Genomic DNA, 22,391 nt, shown 5'->3' with positions numbered 1-22,391 from the left:
TTGGTGTGAGGAAAGAAAATGTTCACCCTCGGAAAGAGTCCTAACCTCTATACAATCAGGTCTGGATTATTACTCGGCCTTAAGTACCATCAAAGACACACATCTCGGACCTTGCAATCTTATTCCAAATACCACTTGCTTCTTATTTGTTATTTAAAACTGTTTTCCAGCATGTCTCCTATGTGGCCCCCTCCTTTAGAGCTACTTGTGACTCCATAGGATTTAAAACTGGTTCTGTTGGCTCTTCAAAGACAAATTATTGTTCAGGCTTATAGCTTAGAGATTTGATTACACATTTTCCTGACAAGGGCATTTAGGCATCAGGATACTGTTTCCCATATTTTCAAGGCTGCCATCTGGTCCTCTGCTCATACATTATCTAGGTTTTATCAGATGGATGTTCAAGGTCAAGGTCCTACCAGCAGCCCTCTGAATTGCAGACAGCCTCCCGTTTTATAATTTTTGTTATGTGGGCCTTTAAGAGTTTTGCTGTTTTGTCCACCCATTTGATTGCTTTTGGTTGTCCTAATTGTATCAGAATAACTGAATCCTGTGTCCCTCAATGAACAATAAAGAAACCAAGATTTTTGTACTTACCATTATATCTGTTTCTCAGAGTTCATTAAGGGAAACAAGTCCCACCATTCTGTGTTGTGATCAGCTCCTAAATACTGTTTTCCCATAAAAATGAAACCTGGTGGGAGTTGGAGGAGTCATGGCCAACAGCTGGTAGGCAGCAGTATAACTCAATAAAATCAGAAAATCTGAATCCTGTGTCACTTGACAAACTCCAAGAGATAGATTTTACGGTAAACACAAAAATCTGGTTTTCCTGCATTATACAATCATATACAATGATGTGCAATTTTATAGTTTTCACTTATCACTGAAAATATTTAATATTGTCTGCACATGTATAATTATGTTTAAAAGATGTTTACAACTTTTTATGTCTCTTTTGTTATAGGGACCACAAGGATTAAGAGGAATCACTGGTGTATTGGGGCCACAAGGTAGTAAGGTAAGCTCGGAAAATATTTTCTAGACAAATCTGATTTTATACAAATACGTCTGAGCCCCCACACCATTGTAGTGCATGAATACCCTTTTTTGTGCACCTTCATGAAAACCAATTCATTGTTATTGCCACCCACCTAGCAAGATGTGCGTTCATTGCATGTCTTGCTTAGCGCATTTGGGTGCAAAACACCACAAAATGCACAGTTAAAAAGGTGCAAAGTTTGAAGCTGAAAATGGTCCGTGAGATTCTTTACCATGTTTGTCATGCGTGTGGCGGCCTATTGAAATGAATGGACTGCCCTATGCATGATGCACAATAAACATCAGCAAACAAAGAAATATATATTTTTATTCAGTAATCTGTAGAGACTTGTCCAAGGTTTTTGACAGAGAAAGAACACCCAATGCAGAACAGATTAAGACAAGAGCCCCTAGGATTATTTAAAATATTTATTTTTACAAGTTAAGTGTGTGTGTGTGGTTTGTCTACTTCTAATAAAGATTTTGTAAAATCTGGTGCTTCCTGTTTACTTCAACAGGCATCGCAAATTTGGCCCTTTAGAGGGCAGATAAATTAGATATATATCCCTTCTACATCTTTACACTTCTCCTTTACGGTGCCCTTCATTCCAGATAGTGATGTAATTAATTTGAAGATTACTAGTGAAGAAGGTATTTTTTGATTGCGGTTATTTTCAAGCATGCCTAAAAAATCCTGTCACTGATTAAGGAACCCATAGTTGATAAAAACTGCTTTGCAATAACATGTGACTTTTTAATGCATTCACACAGAATGCAGTAAAAAGTCACATGTGCTTAGTGATTGTTATAAACCTAAGATTATAGATCACTTAGACCATCTAAAGAACCTTAGACCACTAATATTTTATTAGAAAATAAATGTTTGTCTATGTTAAGTTGGCTATGTGCTGGCAACAGACAGGGAGGTGTTTCACTAAAAATAACAGACCGTAAGATATGGGTCCATCTTTAAACTGTTGTAATGTGTGTCAACAGCAAGCTCCCTCCTGACTCACTCAATGGGTGTTAGTGGTGCAGACCTATACAGTTATTGCAACATGTTTTAAGATCTCTGTGTGCAATAATATGAGTTTTACAATAGTTAGAAGCACTTCCCAGCTGTGGAAGTGCTATACAATTCGCTCCTCAAAGGAACATTACAAGCTCAAACTAGACCTGTTTCTGTATGATTATTCTTGCAGTCAAGCTCATTATATGCTGTAGGTAGCAGTTTTTTGCTGACACAAAGCTAAAGGATCTGAGAATGTTCAGACAATACATTGTGTGAATATTCAATTCAGTAACCCAGTCTTGTGCAGATGAAATAAGTAAACAGATTTATTTTCTTCACTCTTTATTGTGTGAACATTCTCAAATCCTTTAGTAAGTCAGCTTCAAATTGTCAGTGTAAATAAATTTTCAGCTCAGAAATGTCACACAGTTAAGAACTACATAATTAACTGAAAACAATTATGGAAGGCTGAAAAGAAGAGTCTAAGGCAACTGTGTTTCCTTTTCTAGATGTCCAACCAACAATTTAAGTGCTTAGTTTCTGATTTTCATAGTTATAAGAGTTTGTGTCAGAGAGAAGCTTAGTAACCTCCTCTGTGGTGACAGGGTCAAAAGAGGAAAGTAACGAGTGTGATGGAGGATCAGGTACTATAATAAAAGGAGCAGTTGATTGGACAGTGGCGATCTGATCTCGAATGGTATCTATTTTGTTTTTGAAATGAATGGCAATGTCCTGGGCAGTGAGTGAGTTAGTGGGTGGTGGTGGTGGAGGACATAGTAGAGACTTGAAGGTAGAAAAGAGTTGACGAGGTCTGGATGAGAGTGTGTTAATGAGAGTGACAAAATAAGTTTGTTTGGCAGCACGGAGGGAGGAGTTATATTTTATCAGGGCAGCTTTGTACAGGGTAAAGTCTTGCAGAGACCTAGTTCTAATCTTATAGAATAATTTAGAGCCTGTGATTCTGAAAATATACTGTTTCCAGCTCCATGTGATGGTACGGATCATGTGTCATTTCCTCAAAGGGGATCTCATTTGGTGCATTTTTGTTGAAATTTTTGTCATGTTCGTGCTATACTAACTTTGTGCTATACTAACTTGTGCTTTACTAACCTAAACACACGCACGCACCAGGTGCGTGTGATTTTTACACAGCAAAGCGTATTTATCAACCAAAAAGTCTCTATAAGCATATTTCCACTAATGCCATATATGGAAAAATCATGCACATGATGCATTTATAATGCTGCTTCACAGTTTAGACAAAAATGGTTAGCTCATGCATTTACATTCCTTGCATTCATCAACGCAAGCAACACAATGTAGAGCTAATTTACACAACATCACCTTGCAATTCAGGGCAGGGCTTTGCACAACACACCTGCTGGGTGTGTACACACTACAAAGGTGTTTAGATTCCACCCATAGATCATGCTGGGAGGGAACACACTACAGAGGTGTATACATGTTTGTGGTGTGTTTATAAGGTTAGTAAATCAACCCCTAGGTGTCAGTTTAAAAATTCACACAATGACAAGCAACCCTAAAAGTCTGTCAGAAGACAAATACACAATTAAATGATTTGTGCTACCTTTATATTTACTTATAGTGTTATCATTTTTACTTATAAGGGTAATCGTGGAACTGATGGAGTACCTGGTCCCCAGGGAGTTGCTGGTGCAACTGTAAGTATCACCATCTATACTTTTACAACTTTAATCTGTATTAGCTTGTAAATGGTACCAACTGCCAGATCATGGAATACAATAGGAGCAGCTGCACCGACACATTCATTGATTACATTTTGCCTATTTGATATCTTAATGGGTAGTCAGGAGAAATTAATTTTATTACACACATAGACTGATTACAAACAGGTGAAACAGATCTAGTCTGCCACATACCTGGTCAGTGCAAGGGCAATGGTAGAATAAGGTTCAATGCAAGGGCAATAATACAATAATGTTGAAAGTGTTGAGTTTCTAGGCTTAAAATTTTTTTTTTTTCAGGGTGACCAAGGCCAGCGAGGTTCAATAGGAGAAGCTGGGCCAAAAGGTGAACGAGTAAGTACAATTGCATTTGCTGCATTGCTCTTGAATAAATATTGCTGAATACATATTCATGATTTAGAAATGTCCAACAGGTATTACAAATTCTAAGCAATGCCCAACATTTTAATAACTTTTTCTGCTTTTTTTTTGTCAGGGAATTCTTGGACCAAGAGGAATTTCTGGAATGCCAGGATCTAAAGGGGAAGCAGTATGTGAACTTCATTACATAAATAGATTTTAATTTTAAGCATTGTTATTATTTTGACAACACACAATGCACATGGTTTTAGGATACTTTCAGATCCAAAAGAAACTACTCTGTAATTAACAGTTTAAATCTACACAACCAAAAGCTTTCTCTTATGTTGGTGTTAGAATTTTGCTTTGAAAATGTTTTTGGTTGGCCTTTCCTTCAAGCACAAAAACAACTTGAGTTGAGCTTGGTAAATGTTGACTTACCAGCTGGTTAGTAGTCAGTGTAAGCTTCCAGATGTTATAACACATTTGTTGGCATGCCATCCATCAATCCAGTATGTGGGACTCACGTGCCAAAACAACAATTGCAAGGGAACTTGTGTCTAAAAAAATAGAGCCTTATTAATCTATAAATTGTGTAAGACAAACTGAATTAAATTACAGAATTCTTACCACTCACCTACCACTTACATTGGTAAAGTATAGTAGGATATGTAAATCAGTTGTAAGAATGAGGCAATTATTTTATTTTTACTAGTCATCTGATGAGCTGGTTAATAACTTAATAGATAAGGTGCCATGTATTTGCTGTGAGAACCAGAACATTTCCCTCATTCCATCATTTTGGCACTTTGGTTTCCTCTACCGATAAATAATAATCAGTTCTTATCCTCCAGATCAATGTAGAATCAAAGTTGAGTTATAATATGGGTGGTGGCCTCCCGTTGGCTGCCCCAAGCATCCATGTTTCTATTACTTTGTCATGTGGTACTGGGTTACTACATATGGGGTGCTTTGTCACCATGGTACTGAAGCTCTTGCCCGGTATGAGACAAGTCTACAAAAAGGTTTCCTGTGAAGTTATACCTTGCCTGGTCACGTCACTGAGCCTATGCAATGATTATCCGCTCAAAATATTCAGTCTTAGGTAAGACTGTGGTTATTGTGATCAGTCAGAAATAATGAATTTACAGCAAGGTTTATATAGGTCCAGCAATCCAAGAGCGGGGTGCACTCTTGATTGATGGAGCAGGTGTAAAGATCTGGGAATTCAAGCCCAAAGACCTGCACAATAGTGTTCTTAAGAATTATAAAAACTCATTCAGTAATTTAACTCTCCAGCATCTGTCAGAATTTAAATATCAGCTTAGAGTGGACTGCCTCTTTAAAAGAAAGTAATTGTCAAGTACAAAGAAACCATTTATGTCATTATGGTACATTGCTAATACTCAGCTTAAATCAATAAAACTCAACAATATGAGATGACTATTTAATTAGAGGAGTGTTGTTATGCCATTCAAACCTGCTATTATGGAGGCTTGCTAATATATTCAGAAATATTTACAGTAGGGTTAGCTATTGTTGGTCGAACTCAAAGCCAACAAATGTTTTTTGCTTTAACCCTTTCGCTGTGCCAGCTGATTTGAAAAATGTTCCGGAGGGCTTGGCAGCGAAAGGGTTAATTCATGTCTTTAGTCTAATTGTAATATATAGTATATTTATTATGAACATCAAAATTGCATATATTGAAATCGATTAATACTTGTGTTCACAATGTTAAGTAATGATAAGAGAACAAATACACAGATTCATCAAAGTTTGCTAAAAACATATTTTTTCTTTAGGGCTTGCCAGGCGTTGATGGTCGAGATGGAATCCCTGGAATGCCAGGAGGAAAGGTGAATTGAAGAACAATAAACACACAGTGTGGTATCACTGTTCATAATAGTTTGATATATAGCTGGCTTATTAAGACCTAAAGCAAGCCAAGCACTAGGGGATATGTCACAATTAATGAATCAAAGCCTAAACCACTTGCATTCATGTGACAAGGTCTCTGTAAGGGAAGATTACTGCTGTGTGATGAACTATGTATAGATCATTGTTGCTCAAAGTAAATGGGTATGTTTGTTTATTGCTCAAAACTGGAACAAAAGCAATCATAGGAATATAATGAAAACAGTTACGATAATACAAAAGGATTTCATTGGAGTGTCACTTATCTCTTAGCACTTCAATATAGTCAATGATATTACTGCGACCATATATCAAATACATGGCATTAATGTCATGAAACACATGACTTATTTTAATATCCCATTCTATAATGCTTATTTCAAATGAAACGAGTGTTATAAAGTGTGGAACATTTGATGTAGAATTCTACAAATGACAAGGTTAATGATAGCTTAGAAGTGTCACTAGTCTATGAATAGAACTTGATTGATCTTTCCCATTATTATACCATTAGAACCTATTCTGGCATTACGTGCTGATGATAATGGTTTAAAAGAGGTGTAAAGCACTTTGTTACAATGATGTTACAGCCTCATAACCAATATGACACCTAAAGCCATTACAATGATTAAATGTACATGTTTGCTTTTATTCACTTTAATGAGATCTTAATTCTTCAAATGTGGTTTACATACTTATACATTCTCTAGTACAGGCACACAGAGTTTGAATGCCAAAAAAGTAAATTGATCCTATAAATATATATTTGAAGAAATTATATTTATTAGTCAGTCAGTTTTAGAGCTGACATTATTACATGTATTATATAATTAAACAGATATTCTTTAAAATATATAATTATATGAAACGAGAGTAGTCATATACAGTATATGAAGAGTAGTTGTGTCATACCTGTATAAATAGAAAATCTCTTTCTCTCGCTAATAAGGGATATACAACAAAACAAATCAATAAATATGCTCAGCGCTGAAAGTACCAAATAATAAATATGTGTAAAAAATTTGTAATAATTCATAAACACCATCATTATTTTATTTATAGCATATTGAGAATATATCACCTATTTTTGAACATCATTGCTGTTTTTAATATCACTTATGGGATTATTAATTTTTACACATATTTAATATTTTGTACTTTCAGCGCTGTGCAAATAATTGATTATTTTCCTTGTGTTATATGATTTTTTTTTTTTAGAACAAGCTGTATGACAGCATTCATGATTATCAGCAAATGTGAAATACAGCTATTGTGTGGTCCATTGCAAGCAGGAATATATGTGGCATAAAGACTAATGTATCACCCACTATGAAATGAAACAAATATTTATTAAAGTGCCTTGAAGTGGCCTGACTTATATAAAAGTACTTGGCCTGGTGACTCATATGTGTGTCTAAAACTTCTTATATTGTACAGTAGAGAAACAGAAAAGACAATACTTACACATTTCAGTAACAAAATACTTGCCCTAATTAAAGGGTCAGTCCATGCAAAAAAGATATTTCAGTTGTAGGCGCAGTGCAATGGACTGAGTCAGCCCCTGGCTTATTAATATATCTTAGGTATTTCAGCTGCGAGATGTTCCTGCCATAATTCCTGACTCTGGTGCTGTCCACCCAAATGTGTGGGTGTCCTTGTTCACCTATATTTGTTTCCGAACCTCTCGTTGTATTTTCTATAATATAAAGCAAATGAAAAGTTCAACAGGGAGAGTCAAATGTTCTTATAATAGCCCCAGCACATATGCATGATCACTAGCACAGAGATCTCATTAGTTGAGTGCCTAGGAGATGTAAAGTATTGTCAGGTAGTTTAATTATCCAGCAATTGTTAAAGCAATTGTTAAAGCCATAATATCAGTTTTGGGTGGACTGTTATTATATTAACTGATATTTAAAATGTATATTTTAGGGTGATTCTGGAGAGCCTGGTGCCCCTGGAGAAGCTGGACTACAAGGATTGCCAGTAAGTATTTCCCAATATACATTATTTAAATACATTTACTAGTATATCACAATGTGGGAGATATTTACTTTATATTACAATAACTGTATATGAGATGCTGTTTACAATGCTATTTTACTTTGCCTATTTACACTGAAAGGTCTATTCACAAAGAGGTGAAGAGTTTGCCTTCTCCAAACTCTTCACCTTTTTGTGAATATCCCTGTGAGTGTTACTGGAATATATCCAGCATTTACCACTTGCTGTCCGGAGCAATTTCTTACTATGTGCACATGATAATTAAAATTTTTGGCTAAAAAATAACTTAAAACCCCCAAACAATTATATATTTTCTGAAAGCAGAAGCCCTGTAGTATAAAAAAAATGCTAGTTGTGGTATTTACGCAAATGTTTATCAAACCAGTATTTTTAGGATAAAATACACTAAAATTAAATTTAGTGCACAGAAAACAAATACCCAATTTTTTGGTAAAATATAAAATACAGGGCCACGTTCGATAAACAGATACGAAACATGTCAAGCAATAACATTGCGTGCGTCTGGGGGGCGTGGCCAGCAGCCGAGGCGGATACCGCAGAGTAGCAGAGCTCCGGCATCATCGTATCCCCAGGGCTGGATCCTAAGCACAGAGGACTTCCACTCTGCTACCCCTGGCTGACCCTGATCCCAGTGACCCACAAGCATGGCGGGGGAAAGAAAATCCAAGAGGGGGCCCCGCAAGCTTACTGATTTCTTCCGCTTGGCGGGATCGCCGCAGAACCAAGATGGCACCGGCTCGTCACGCGCCTCGTCCTCCCCCGCAGGTTTACTTAAGCTGTTCCTCTTGGCAGGCATTCGGGACCCTCTCCGGCCGCTAGCCCGGCCAAATCCAAGCCCAGACGGGACTCAGAAGGCTCACAGGTATGGCCTGAGGAGGTGGATGAGGGGGCTAACCCTGAATTCACTGTGGTTAGGGAGCGGAATACGGCCATTGAGGACTGCTCATCTCCCCCTGCTTGACACTACTATGAAAGACATGCTTGTCTCTCTTAGGAGCTCCCTTCATAGGGATATGCTTTCAGCTCTTCACCAGTTGAAGGGGGATGTTAATGCACTGGGAGACAGAGTCAGCCATATTGAGGATAAGATGGGGGAATATGCTGAGGCCCATAATGATCTTGTGGATGCCCACAAAGATAACGAATCTGCCATGAGAGCGCTCTCTGTGAAATTAGCGGACCTTGAAGACAGGTCGAGACGCAACAATGTTAAATTACGTGGAGTCCCTGGAGAACATACCCCCTCCAGAACTACGGGCCTATGTACAAAATCTGCTCAAGTCCTTGCTACCACCCTTGAATATATCGTGGATAGGGCCCATCGGCTCCCAAAACCATCCTTGGTCAAAGAACTACTTGCCCGGCACCCGAAACTGCATTTCCCGGACGTCGGGCGATAGGGATTCGCTCCATAAGACGAACAGAAATTTTTGCCCCCCTTTTGGGGGGAAAAAAGTGCGTCTTATGGAGCGAAAAATACACTAATAATTGACTTTTTTAAAGAATTGTTAAAAAAACACTATTTTGTCGTATTTTGTGTTCATGTCAATTATTTTATTTAATTCATTATTATTATAAAATATTTTTTTAGTTTATTCTTTTATGGCATTGGTACCTCTGTCATTGTAATACATAATCGATTAGTAATATAGAGCTATTAAAATTAAAAAGACCCGGTAAGCAGCTCAGAGCATGGCATGATCATTCAATGCTGGGTTTGTATTAAGAAAGTGTATCTATGATATTTAAAATTATTCATTAGTCTTTCATTCATCACTGTACTCTGCCATCTTTTCTTGCAAAACATGTTCGGAGCCTGTTGTAAGTGTCTAATTAATGCCACTCATCATGTCTCACTTCAACTGCTGCAAAATGTTCCAATTTGGCATCCTAATAAACCATATGTTCCCTCTTGAGTCTATACAAAACACCGCTACTAGCCTCATCCATCTAAGCCGCCATAACCTGCCTGCCAGCCCGCCATACAAATCTATTCCATTCTTTCCAGTTATGCTTCACATTAAAGTCCCCAGTGACACAGACAGCAATTAAAAAGGCTTCTCATTTGCTGTTATTTTTTAACAACAAGGTTCATTATATAAATAAGCTGCTATTAAAATGTACACCTATACAGGTATAACAGCAGTTATAATTATACCTATCATTTAGACAGTTCCAGAATATGAAGGTTTTAAGCTTTCGTGCAAAATGGAATTCACAGAGGCTTGATCACCAGTCATTTTTTTCATACAGCCATTGCATTGAAAACAGTATTGCTGTTTAAAAAGATTAGGCATAGACTAGTCATTTTAAAATATAATCAAAGATATGTCAGGACTATTGTTCAAAGTCGTAACAGTGTGAGATAACAGATTTAATGTATATATACAGTATATATGTATAGCTAATGCATAAAGTAAAGAGCTACCTGCACTAATTACAATAAAGCGCTGCACAAACTGTTGGCGCCATATAAATCCTGAATAATAATACTAATATTAGAATAGCATTATTACAGTGGAGCTTTCATTAAACTCTATAAACTACAAGAATACATTGCTGACATTTCACACTGTACACCAACAGTATACTTTTTCTTTGTGAACTTCAGTCAAGTGACTTTGCCTAGGCTGAGATGCTGAGATTATGTCATCAGTCTGCTCTAGGCTGGAGGAAGCATTTCCTCAGTCAGTCTACTCTCCCCTAGTGATTACTCAGGTTGTAACATTGTAACTATGTAGCAAGTCACAAGGTGAGGGGTTACAACAGGGAGCTGATCTGTGTCAGACATTAACACAACCTAGAAGTGCACAGAGTAAATCATTGCCAGGGAAAGAACTCTTTGTGAGGTAATAAATAGCCACAAGTGTTACAGCCACACGTTACTTGGTATATATTCACTTAACATGAAAACATATATATGATACATCCACTTTAACAATTATTTGTAATATAAGAAAGAATGTGGAGTTAGCTCAAAACAGTAATAATAGCTAGAAAACATTTAGCAAGGGATGAATATACATATACAATATGCACAGTTTGTTACAATCAGTTGTACACCATTAGGCTGTATGCAGTGCGGATCCTGTAAAGCCATGATCCCTACCCTATTGATTACATATGACCCACGTCTTTCAGTTGTACAGTTAGTTCTTTTGTAAAGGGACCCTTTGATGTTAACAGCACAAGTTCATCCTCAATAATATCTAATAATTAGAAGGATGGCATTAACAATATGTTACAAACCTCGGTGTGCAGCTCTATGCATGCCATATTTTGGTCCTTTACACTTGAACAGCTTTTGTAATGTGTGGCAGATATCATTATAATTCATACTCCATTTTCTTTTCATAAAAGCGGAACTGTTGATTTTTTTTAAATTTGCAATCTTTTCCTAAAATGCATGGAAGTGATAATCAACATAGGCTGGTAAATTAGGTTATTTCTGTCAAACATGTGTATAAATCTGAACTACTTTTTTATGTATTTTTAGGGTTTGCCAGGCAATCCTGGAGCAAAGGGAGGTGCTGGAGAGAAGGTAACAATGCTAACAAAGCTGCTCATTAAATAATTATATAAAATGCCTAAGTGCTGCACAAGCCGGTGTTCTGTTAACGTTTATTAAAAATGATCTTTTCACTTCAGCTGTCAGCCAGGTTTGACCTCCTACCAGAAAATTTAAATGTGGTCTTATTTCAACCACGGGAACACCGGGGGTGTTATATTCATAGTTTATATATGGTACTCCCCCAAATCTAATTTCCTGCTTATTGTCTTATTTCCCTGTAATTATTCGTGCTATCAGACTAATGTAAAAGATGAGGTAACAGAGAAGGTATGGGCATATATGAACCTTGATTCTACCATCTGACTCCTTCAGATGCCATAAATTGGATATGAGAAGCTCTGCACCAACACAAAATACAGAAATATTGGATACAATAAAAAAAATAGAGACAAGTGAGAATGTAATGCACTTTAGGGTGGAATTATTTAAAAGAGAACTATGGGCCAACCTTTTATGGCCATAGTTCTCTATAGGATCACAGGAGGACATATACTATGTCCTCCTGTGACCCAAAACTCAGTATATAGCATGCTATTGCCCGCTATATGCTGAGAGTGCAGAGCCGTGCTGCAGCTGGGACAGATCCCAACAATATTGTCGGGATTCATCGCGCTGGCTAATTGACAGCTGATTGACAGCTGGCTCTGCCTCTCACCACCCTCTGGAGGGAGAAGATTTGGAATTCAGCGATCAGCAGCATGTGTTCCCTGAATTCACGATCAATAGAGCTGACATGTGACAACTTTAGTGTCACACATCGGCTCTAATTATGGGGAAGAGTGTATTTCACTCTCCCCATAATTCTCCTTTAAAGATACTGGGCCAAATAAACCATTGTCAGTGCGCCATATTACAGCACAGAATCCTGCTTTTGTGGATGTGCCAAATAATAGTTGGATGTGAAGGGTATGAAAAGAAAGATGCGGCTAGTGCACCAACTTTTACAAAAACCCAAGTGTAACTTTCCACACAAAAAAAAACCTCACAATCTGCGCCAAATAAAAAATGGCCAAACAAAGTCAAGACAGTTACGCATTCTACTATTCACCAAATAAACTATATGTACTGCGACATAATAATTAATGGACATGCAATGCACCAAAGTTCACTGGGGAAAAGGGGGGTGGGGACATCTGCAGGTATGAAGTGCAGGCATACCTGCAGTAACCTACCAAACTCTAAGCTTTCAGCCAGTCACTTTTATTAGTATCCTCACTTGCCAATAGGAATATTCAGGAGGTAGAAAGGAGTGAGGCCTGGGATTTGGCTATGGCAGAAAGGTCTTGGAGACTTCAGGTATGTGCAGGCAAAAATATGTGACTGCACTTTATATTTTGTTCTCCCCTTTGCAGCTGTTAGAACAAAAAGATAGGCGGTCTTCTAAGGATCCCTTTACCAGTTCAGTTCTTGTAGATGGACTATCAAATAATACAAAATGTATTGCAGGGCAGGAGTTGATGCATTGCCAGCAAAGTGGGTCTTAAGGGGCTGCTTATCACTGCTCATTAGTATTTCCTACATAAAATTATCTCTTGACTCCAACATGCCCACAATACGTTAACTTCAACAAGAAAAACACTTCAAGAATGTCACATGTTCTAAGTAGAAATGTAAAACTTTGAGTTTTTGATAGCTAAACTATTGCTTTTTTATTTTCTTTATTTCTTTAGGGTAATGCTGGCACCCCAGGTGTATCTGGCCTAATGGGAAACTCTGGTAAACCTGTAAGATTTCATTTATTTTTTCCTGTAATGATTTTGTTGTTTAATCTTTCCAAATATAAGATCAACTTTTTGTTTTGTTTAAATATGAAAATGGTTAAATTCCCTGTTACAGTTTTATTTATTTGCCATCGGCTGTATATCATGTTGGGGAGACTTCCCTTTACTTCCTGGTCCAGAGGAACAACAAATAGTGAGATGAAATCACACCAGTGTCAGAGGAAATCCCCTGGCAGACAGTTGCCACAAAAGACAGTTATACAGCTATTTTTTTATTTTTTGTTTCTGAATGTATTAATAGGAAAGGATGCTTGTAAAAATATTATAATCTGAAGTGTCTCCTGTGCAATTGCCATAAAAACAAATATTGCATTGAATTTGGGATGTTTTTTCTGCTTTGTGAAAAACAGGGTGATCAAGGACCACAAGGTGAAGTTGGCCCAAGAGGACCTATTGGACCTCCAGTAAGTGGATTAAAATTATTATCTTAAAAACATTATTCTATTTCGCAAAAAGTATTTTTTTTTAAAGAACAACAAATTACAGAATGAAGAGAGTGAGATATATTTACTGACTCTAATCTTGTACTGTATATTAACCTATTCTACTAGTTAAAACACCTACTGAAGTTAGAAAAACTGTTATCTGATTCCATGTTGCTTTCATTAATCAACCCCCATTAATCATTCAGCCTTATTTTGTGGTAATAACAAAATGTTTACACCATGCATCCTGTGTTCATGACATGTAGTGTATAAAATAGAATGGCTTTTCAAGGCCTAAAAATGTATCTTTAGGCTGCTAATAGGTGGACAGATGTCTGACCAAGAACTTGGTGATGGATGCCGGCAGAGAGAGGAGGGGACAGTCACCCGGTGGGATACTATATGACACCGGGTCCCCTCCTCTCTCTCCTGATACTGTTGGGCGTTCGGTTCATGACCGAGCGCCCGACTTTTCAGAGGGGGGTGACACCAAAATGACTGTCAGTCATTTTGGTGTCACCCCCCCAATGGTGTCACCCGGGTGCGGGCTGGACCCCCCGCACCCCCCTTGTGACGCCACCACATATACTCAACCATGAATAAATAACACCGGGGAACAAAGTTTTTGTTGCATTGATGCCAGCACTTGTTCATAACTAATTTGAGTGTGCTGAATCTGTAGTTAGTTTTTCTGTGTAAGCTCTAGATTTTTTGCAATTCAACATTTACATTTGTAATGAAATTTTGACACCTCCCGCATCAGGACATGGTTTATCTTAAACAACTGTCTTGGCAAAGACATTCTTTATTTATTCACAAAAATGTGTAAATTCATCACATTATGCATGCAATTTTAAAAATAGGCAAAAAAAATCACTTGTCTGGAGTAAAATATGTATCACCACTTGTCAAATCTTAAACATTTATCCATTATAGTCAAATATAAGCATGCACAAATGGTTTTTTTACTTTAAATTAACAAATATTTCAACATAAAGATGAGGTCTTGATGGAAGCGCTCTCCCTATTCATCATTAAGCCCCAAAGTTCTCGAGTAATTGATCAAAGTGAGTATTCAGGAAATGGAGCTTGACACTCATGTTGCACCCAAGATCGCAAAAAGCCAACAGCATGCTAATAACGAAAACTTCATAGTTATCTTCTCAAGCTATCCCTAGTGTAAATAGCGATGGGTGTCCTTTTTTTGCGAAAACCACACGTTTCAAATTTCATGAAAACTAGAGCATGTAGAGGAGAACTAATTTCAGATTTTAAATCAGAATTGAAAAAAATTCTTAGAATCAGCTGAAAAATCTCATGCAACAGAAAAAAAAAATGTTCCCCAGTGTAATCTACCTTTGTTTATTACCAGTAAACCCAGTGGCCTGGGTTTACATACATACTGATTGCTTACTATGCAAATAGTTACTGGTATAATCAGTTTATACCTATTTCTATATTTTAACTGTATTTTATATTTCTAATTAAAATTGTATAGTTAGAAGAATTTAAAGACAATCTTTTAGCCCTATAAGAACATTTGGACATACAGCAGTCCATTAATTAGATGAAGTTTCATGTTACTGCCAAGCCTGACAGTGTCTGGTTTAATATTGAATAATTATATGCAGTGTTTAGGCACAGAGCAGTGTCAAGAGCTCACTCCTTTATCCAGCTTACTGCACACATTCAAATTGAAGGTGCCAAAATTGTTGATTTTTCACTGTTGAGTAACCCTAAATGGCTAGAGGAACGAAAATGTAAATGTTATTCCACCATCTGCTATGAATTTTCCCTTAGCCAGAGGGTTGTTAATTTGTAGGACCGTTGCTATATTATTAGCAGCTTGTAAGCTCATTATTATGGCATAGATGGTTCATGAAGCAGGTCCCCAAAAATGGACACTCTTAAAAAAACAGCCCATTGCTGATCGGCACATAGTTATTCTACACTGGCATCCAACAAAAGCTTTTGTTGAAATGTCGAATTATGTTACTTACCTGTTTTGATAAATTATCTGCAAGTTGATAACTATTTGACCCATAGGATAAGTAAAGGGATCTTTTGGACCTCTGTTCACCACAATGCAAGTGCAATAAAAAAAACATAAAATCAACTAAATAAAAGAATATTTTCAATACAATTGTCAGTGTTAATGCAGATATTAATATAAACTAAAAATACTAAATATACAATATTACACATATGTAAAGAGAAGCCCCCCTACCCAATATAAAGGTGGACCACTAGATCAGATCATGGGCTGATCACTAATCTGTGTATTGAGAATCACACCCAGAATTTGTAAAAATCTACAACTTACATAAACATATCCTAAGCCATAGTATGCATATATACCAGCTTTTTGCATAAGTTATATGTTTATCATAAATCACATATGCTGGTGTTTACTTATTTTTACAGTGCTATTTCTATACCGCCATCTGTTAGGAACAACTGTAAATTCTGATTTATTTCATCTTCATGCCAAACCAAGTAATGGCTTCATGTTTGTTGCTGCTAAGAAGATTAAACTTTTCATAATGAGTCTGGAATGTGGGTGCTTCTTGACCTAGAACAGCTGGATAGTCCTTTATTGTAAGGCTCAACCTGTCAGGAAGAGAACATCGAAGGCTTAATTAATAGTAATAATTAGGAAGCTAGGCTTATTGGGAAACTATTATTTATTTGCGGGGGTGCAGACTTCTTACATTATTTACACGATAGTGACTTTCAATGTGACTTTGTCCTTTGACAAAAATACACACATTATGCTTTTCACATACACATGTCTATCTAAATGCATTTAGAAAAATTAACTATAAATTCCCAAGGGAAATTCTAACAGCTTTCATTGTCTATAATAGCTCAAACAAAATTACCCAACTAGGTAGTTTCTTAACTATAGATTTCAAAACAAAGCAGGTAGGTAAAGATTTTAGTTTAACAAAATTAATTTAAAATATATCTTTAAAATGCAGAGAAATTCATCATTAGTTTTGCAAAACAAACAACCTGTTGTAATTTTGCTGCCACTGAATGGCCAGTGACAGTACCAACAGCTCTAATTTCACAGCTCTTACAAGACATATTGACCTCATTAACTAAAGAAAACTTAATTCACCTTTTAACTATGTACAGTATATGTATCTTCAGAATCACAGAGTAACATCAAGTAATTGGGGCATAACTTGCAATAGCTGGATGACATACTTAAGAGCAATAACAAAAGCAGTTAAGCATTGAACATTGCCAACATTTCTGAAGGAAACGTTTCAGTTCACTAGAACATACAGTATATACATTGTTCACATGTAAAGTCAGTGGAAAAATGGCATTCCCAGAAAGGTAAGCTAATAGTTTAAGAACAGACAGTTTTTTTCAATCTGTCTTCAAGGCCATATTTTAACATTAGTGGGAAGCCAAATTGGGTTTGGTTTGCAAGAGGTTCACCAATCTGCACCAAAGTTCTGAACATTAATATAAACCCCCATTAAACCCCCATTAAAGTCAATAGGAACTGAATCTTTAAAATCATTTTTGGCCATTGTAAAGGTAATTTGTCAAGGGGTTGTCAAACAAAGGATTATGGAGCTGGGCATTGCCCTGGGGGCCATGTACCAATTCAATAAAAAATTTAGGAGGAGCATCTCTTTTAATAATGCCTGTAATGAAAACATTAAAGTGAAGTGAAACATTAAAAAATTAAAATGAAAAATTCCTTCAAATAACATACTTGGGGGATGCCCTAAACTTGTGCCGGAAATAATGCATCTGTATAATGTATAGAATGAACTACAGCATAACTGACATGGATTGTAAGGGGGACCGGCACCCAAAAAACAAATGACAAAAGAGTCCCCCCCAGAATCCATACCAGAACCCTTTGGTCACCACACAACCAGAGCTGAAAGCTGTCACATATAACAGTTGTAGTAATACCACTACTATAGGTTTCACTTCCTGCTGCTGCAGTCGCATGTACAACGAGCAACCACTCTGCCTATTTTGTTTGCCTGGTAGTCAAATGCCGAACATGCACAATTCCTGAATTTCATCCCTACTTAACACTATGATGCTCTAGACAGAACTGAATGATGACACCCGTTTCTACAAGCTTCTTTCTACAAGCTCCACCCCTTGAGTCCATTGATTCTTTTAGTAGAGAATAATGATAGAATTTGCTATTGGAGGCAGCATGCTCTCTACCTTATATGCAGAAATACCTATCAATGTACAGGGCACCAAATAAGAGAAAGGGGAGATGGCTTAATGTTTCCTGAACTACTGTGAATCTTCTCGCTAAAACATTCCTTGGAAGCTACTCACCCTACAGTTTTCTTGCTGAAAGTAGCCACAAGTGCCAGTTTACACAAAACTGGGGAAACTTTATAGAAGTTTGTAGATTTGGAGGCTTAGTATTACTCTACCCTTTCCCTTCTGTCCTAAGCAGTGGCCCACAGGCAACATATTATGGTAAACATAGACCTGTCTGTTCTGTAGTTAACAATAATTTGCATTTTTTTTTAGTAATCTATCCTCAAGCTGCATATTTGTGACCCATAGCCTATTGTCTACATACAAAATCCACTGTCGCTGGTTACTCAGTTTGGGAATATCTTGTTTGTTCCCTAAACCCATGAATTTTGTTAGGTTCAAGCAATCATCATCAAATGGCAATATGCAAATAAAGAACACCTGTTTATTTGTTATTGTTGTTTGTTGATCCTAATAACAATATCAGGAGTTGGCATTTAGAGCCTCTTCAATTGCAGGTGTTCTTGAATTTCCTTCCAAAGTGAGGTGTAATGTGCACAGCTGTTTTCCGGGGAAGAGGGACATTACAGCTGAGAAGTGATGTAAGCCTTGTCCCTAGGTTTTAGTGATTGTGTCATTACACCCACTCTTTACATAGCTTGCTTTCTGTTCCATTTAGCATAACAAAACTTTACTCCAAATTAAATATAACTTTCCCATAGCTTAACTCCCTAAAGTTACTAGGATAATATAAAGTTTGGAAGAAAGTGGTCCCAAATCGTTGGTGTTGAATTTGGAGTCATGGATTATAAATGTACAGCCAAAATACTGTTGCCAAACCTTTTATGAATTGGAGAAAGCACAGTGCTAACCTCATTTACTTCTTCTAATAATTTATACAAAGCCACAGGTGTTTTTAAGCCAGTTTCCTGGGATCCCAAGAAAGCAAGTGTTCATGAGGGTTTACATATGAAATTCAGGGACAGTTTTCCACATTTGTAGTGGACTTCCAGACCAGCATTATAGTATCATTGTTGTCTAATGCCTTTCGTATGGCTAAATGTTTGCAGTTGTATACTGTTTAGAAATGTCTATAATTACCCAAACTAATCTAAGTGATACTACCACATTTCCCCTACTATTGAAATCACAAATACTTTACTACTTCAGAAAGGAAACTTGTAGCATCCCATTGCATTAAAAAAGTAATGCCTCTATGTAGCCAATATCATTTTAATGACAAATAATAGTCTTTTTAAAAAATAGATTTAGACTGAAGTTACTAATAAAAAGCACATCCAGCAGAGTTCTTCATCAGCTGCCATTACACTTGCATATTGTCAGTTGAATTTTTAAAAGTTCTACAGAGGTCTGTAGCAGTGACAGATACAGTATATAAGAACAAGACAGCTCATATGTGAAGCGTTAAAGCAAAAGAAAGGAAGTGATTGTGCAGCAGTAAGTAACGATAAATGCTAAAACTACTGTACTATTTAGATTTTGGAAAGATATATTTTATTTGACCCCTCATCTACACATTACCTTTATTAGTTATTTATTTCTCCCAAACTTCAAAAAATGGTACAGATGAAGTTTTAAATCCCAGATCATCCTAAACTTGCTACTAGTTTCACTATAACAAGCTCTGCTATATATTTTAGATGACAAACCATTCTAACCACTGCCAGGTTTTATGTTCAAACCCTCACAGGATAACTCTACCTCCAGCTAGAATTATAACATGAGCACAATTCAGATGAGTGAAATACTTTATATATGTAATATTCTATATTCTGACAATACGTAATTTAAATGTGCTGCTTCATCTGTCATTGATAACATTTAAACTCGAATAAGAGATGATAGAAAACAAAAATACCTGACACACGCATAAGTATACAGGGTTATATGAAACTATTACTGCTTGAATAATATAATCACTTGTATTATTTTCAAACAAGCTATTTATCAATAAAGTGCATATTTAATCTTCAATAAAGCATTACTTAGAGGTTTCAGAATAACAGGGATAACAGGGATAGGAGACAGGGCAAAGGACATGTTTCCTCAGTGGGCCTTTTTATTGCATACCTCAAATTGTAGCCTAGAAAATGCTATAATATTTAGGAAAGGTCTTGATCTTCTCTGCTCATATTGGTGCACCCTGTGTGAGGGTTCGCATTTATCCAGGTCATGGTTGCTGTCAGCTAAACATGTTCTGTAATGTTGAAGATGTTTCCAAGACAGTTTTTTTTACTTCAAATGAGTATCAGGAACATACCTCTGCATTTATAGCCACACAGTTTACTCATTAATGTGAATGAGTTACCTGTGAGGCTATAAATGCTGGAGTATATTGCTGACACTCATTTGTATAGAAGAAGCAGCTGCAGAACAAGTGCAGAAGAATTTGACTACCACTCGCTTTTGTATGCACCCTTATTTTCTGAGAACTAGGATAATTTAGGACATATAAAGCTTATTTTTTTCAGGGTGCCATTTTATGTCTCCCAGATGCAGTCATGGCCAAAAATATTGGCACCCCTTCATTTCTGTCAGGTAATGCACCACTCGGAATCACTGCACCACTTGCGGGGAAAATTGTTGCAATTACAAATGTTTAGGCATTCTCATGTTTATTTATTTTGTTCGTATTGGTACGACACAAAAAAGTGACAAAAAAAGCCAAATCCTTTGGGGCAAAACTCCAAAAAATGGACTGGATAAAAGTATTGGCACCTTCTACAAATTGCAAGAAATAACTGCATTCCAAGTTTCTGTGGAAAAGCATGGAGAATCTCAAGGTTACAAGTCCATCTTCAGAGATCTTAATGTTCCTGTTTCCACTATGCGCAACATTGTCAAGAAGTTTACAGCCCATGGCACTGTAGCTAATCTCGAGGATGAAAGAGAACAATTGATCAAAGATTGCAATGAAGGATTGTTCGAATGGTGGATAAAGACCCTTGATCAACTTGCAGACAAATTCAAGCTGACCTTCAGGCACAGGGTACAACTGTGTCAGCTTGCACTATACGTCACTATCTGAATGAAAAGGGACGCTATGGTAGGAGACCCAGGAGGACTCCACTGCTGACACAGAAACATAAAAAAGCCAGCTTGGAGTTTGTTAAAACTGACAAATGAGAAACTCATTGATGGTTACAGGAAGCCAATTATTTCAGCTATTTTTTCCAAGGGCTGTGCTATCAAATATTAATTGAGGGTGCCAATAATTTTGTCCAGTCCCTTTTTGGAGTTTTGCGTGGAATGTGTCAGATTTGGCACTTTTTTTCTCTACTTTTTTGTGTCATACCAATACAAACAAAAGAAATAAACATGAGAATGCCTAAACATTTGTAATTGCAACAGTGGTGCATTATCTCACAGAAATGCAGGGGCACCAATATTTTTGGCCATGACTGTATCTCTGTAATATAAAAGGATAAAAATATATAAAATATATAAGTTAGGCTTATTTTAGAGATGTGTGAAGAACAATATTTATGTCCAACTGGATTTAAGCATGCAGCAATTTGCAGCAGTGAGAAGAGTAAAATATCACTTCTTATTTGGAGTTTTAACATTGCACTGGACCTTATTAAAGCCTGAGAATGTAATTTAATACAGTTAAATTATCTTAAATGATCCAGTGCAGTGCCAAATGTTCAGTTGTGAATAAGTACTGTTCAAGCCATACAAAGCTGGAGAACTGGCTGTAATTAATTACAAGCTAATGTAAATGACATTGTATTGAAATTACTAAGTGCTCATTTTATTAGAATTCATAGTGCTAGATGTATGCCTATATACAGTATGCATTCTATTGTATCTGACATTTGTTTATTTTCTTATAAAGGGTGGCAGAGGAGAGGCAGGTCCTATTGGCCCACCTGGACCACCTGGGAAACTAGTAAGTCACATTTTTAAATGCCTGCTTACTTAATCGTAAACCCACATTATGATATATAATATTCCATTATCTTACCATGATCTTTGTATGCACATGCATACAAACCCAAACGAACTAACAATGAAATTAGGTACAAATTTTATAGAGAAACCACATGATTCTTTTTCAAGAACAAAATGTAGCGAGGAACAGAAAAGTAAAAGATGTTCTATGTCTGGATCTAATGAGCATAGCTATGAATAGCCTCATTCACTGCAGACTAGCCACTATTTATACAGCAGTAACAGAAGGGCATATACACAGTCCTATGTGAAAGAATGCACTGTTCAGGAGGAATTTAAATCATGAGGGAGGGGGGGGGGGGGGGTTCCACAAGGGCACAAGAA

General features: G+C 36.8%; 1 protein-coding gene across 1 annotated transcript in view; it reads left to right on the top strand.

Annotated features, from left to right (window-relative positions):
* The window catches only part of COL9A1 (collagen type IX alpha 1 chain), a 125,631-nt gene that overhangs the window by 68,434 nt on the left and 34,806 nt on the right, over positions 1–22,391 (top strand). Inside the window, exons 20-29 of the mRNA XM_018564831.1 lie at positions 968–1,021; positions 3,682–3,735; positions 4,060–4,113; positions 4,256–4,309; positions 5,922–5,975; positions 7,966–8,019; positions 11,555–11,599; positions 13,300–13,353; positions 13,761–13,814; positions 21,952–22,005. Of these exons, the coding sequence (XP_018420333.1) occupies positions 968–1,021; positions 3,682–3,735; positions 4,060–4,113; positions 4,256–4,309; positions 5,922–5,975; positions 7,966–8,019; positions 11,555–11,599; positions 13,300–13,353; positions 13,761–13,814; positions 21,952–22,005 (531 nt within the window). The remainder of the gene's footprint in view (positions 1–967; positions 1,022–3,681; positions 3,736–4,059; positions 4,114–4,255; positions 4,310–5,921; positions 5,976–7,965; positions 8,020–11,554; positions 11,600–13,299; positions 13,354–13,760; positions 13,815–21,951; positions 22,006–22,391) is intronic.

Source organism: Nanorana parkeri, unplaced genomic scaffold, assembly GCF_000935625.1.
Source record: "Nanorana parkeri isolate BGI_ZX_2015 unplaced genomic scaffold, ASM93562v1 scaffold785, whole genome shotgun sequence".
NCBI lineage: Eukaryota > Metazoa > Chordata > Amphibia > Anura > Dicroglossidae > Nanorana > Nanorana parkeri.
The sequence above is the reverse complement of the archived record's forward strand: the minus strand, read 5'-3'. Positions and strand labels throughout refer to the sequence as shown.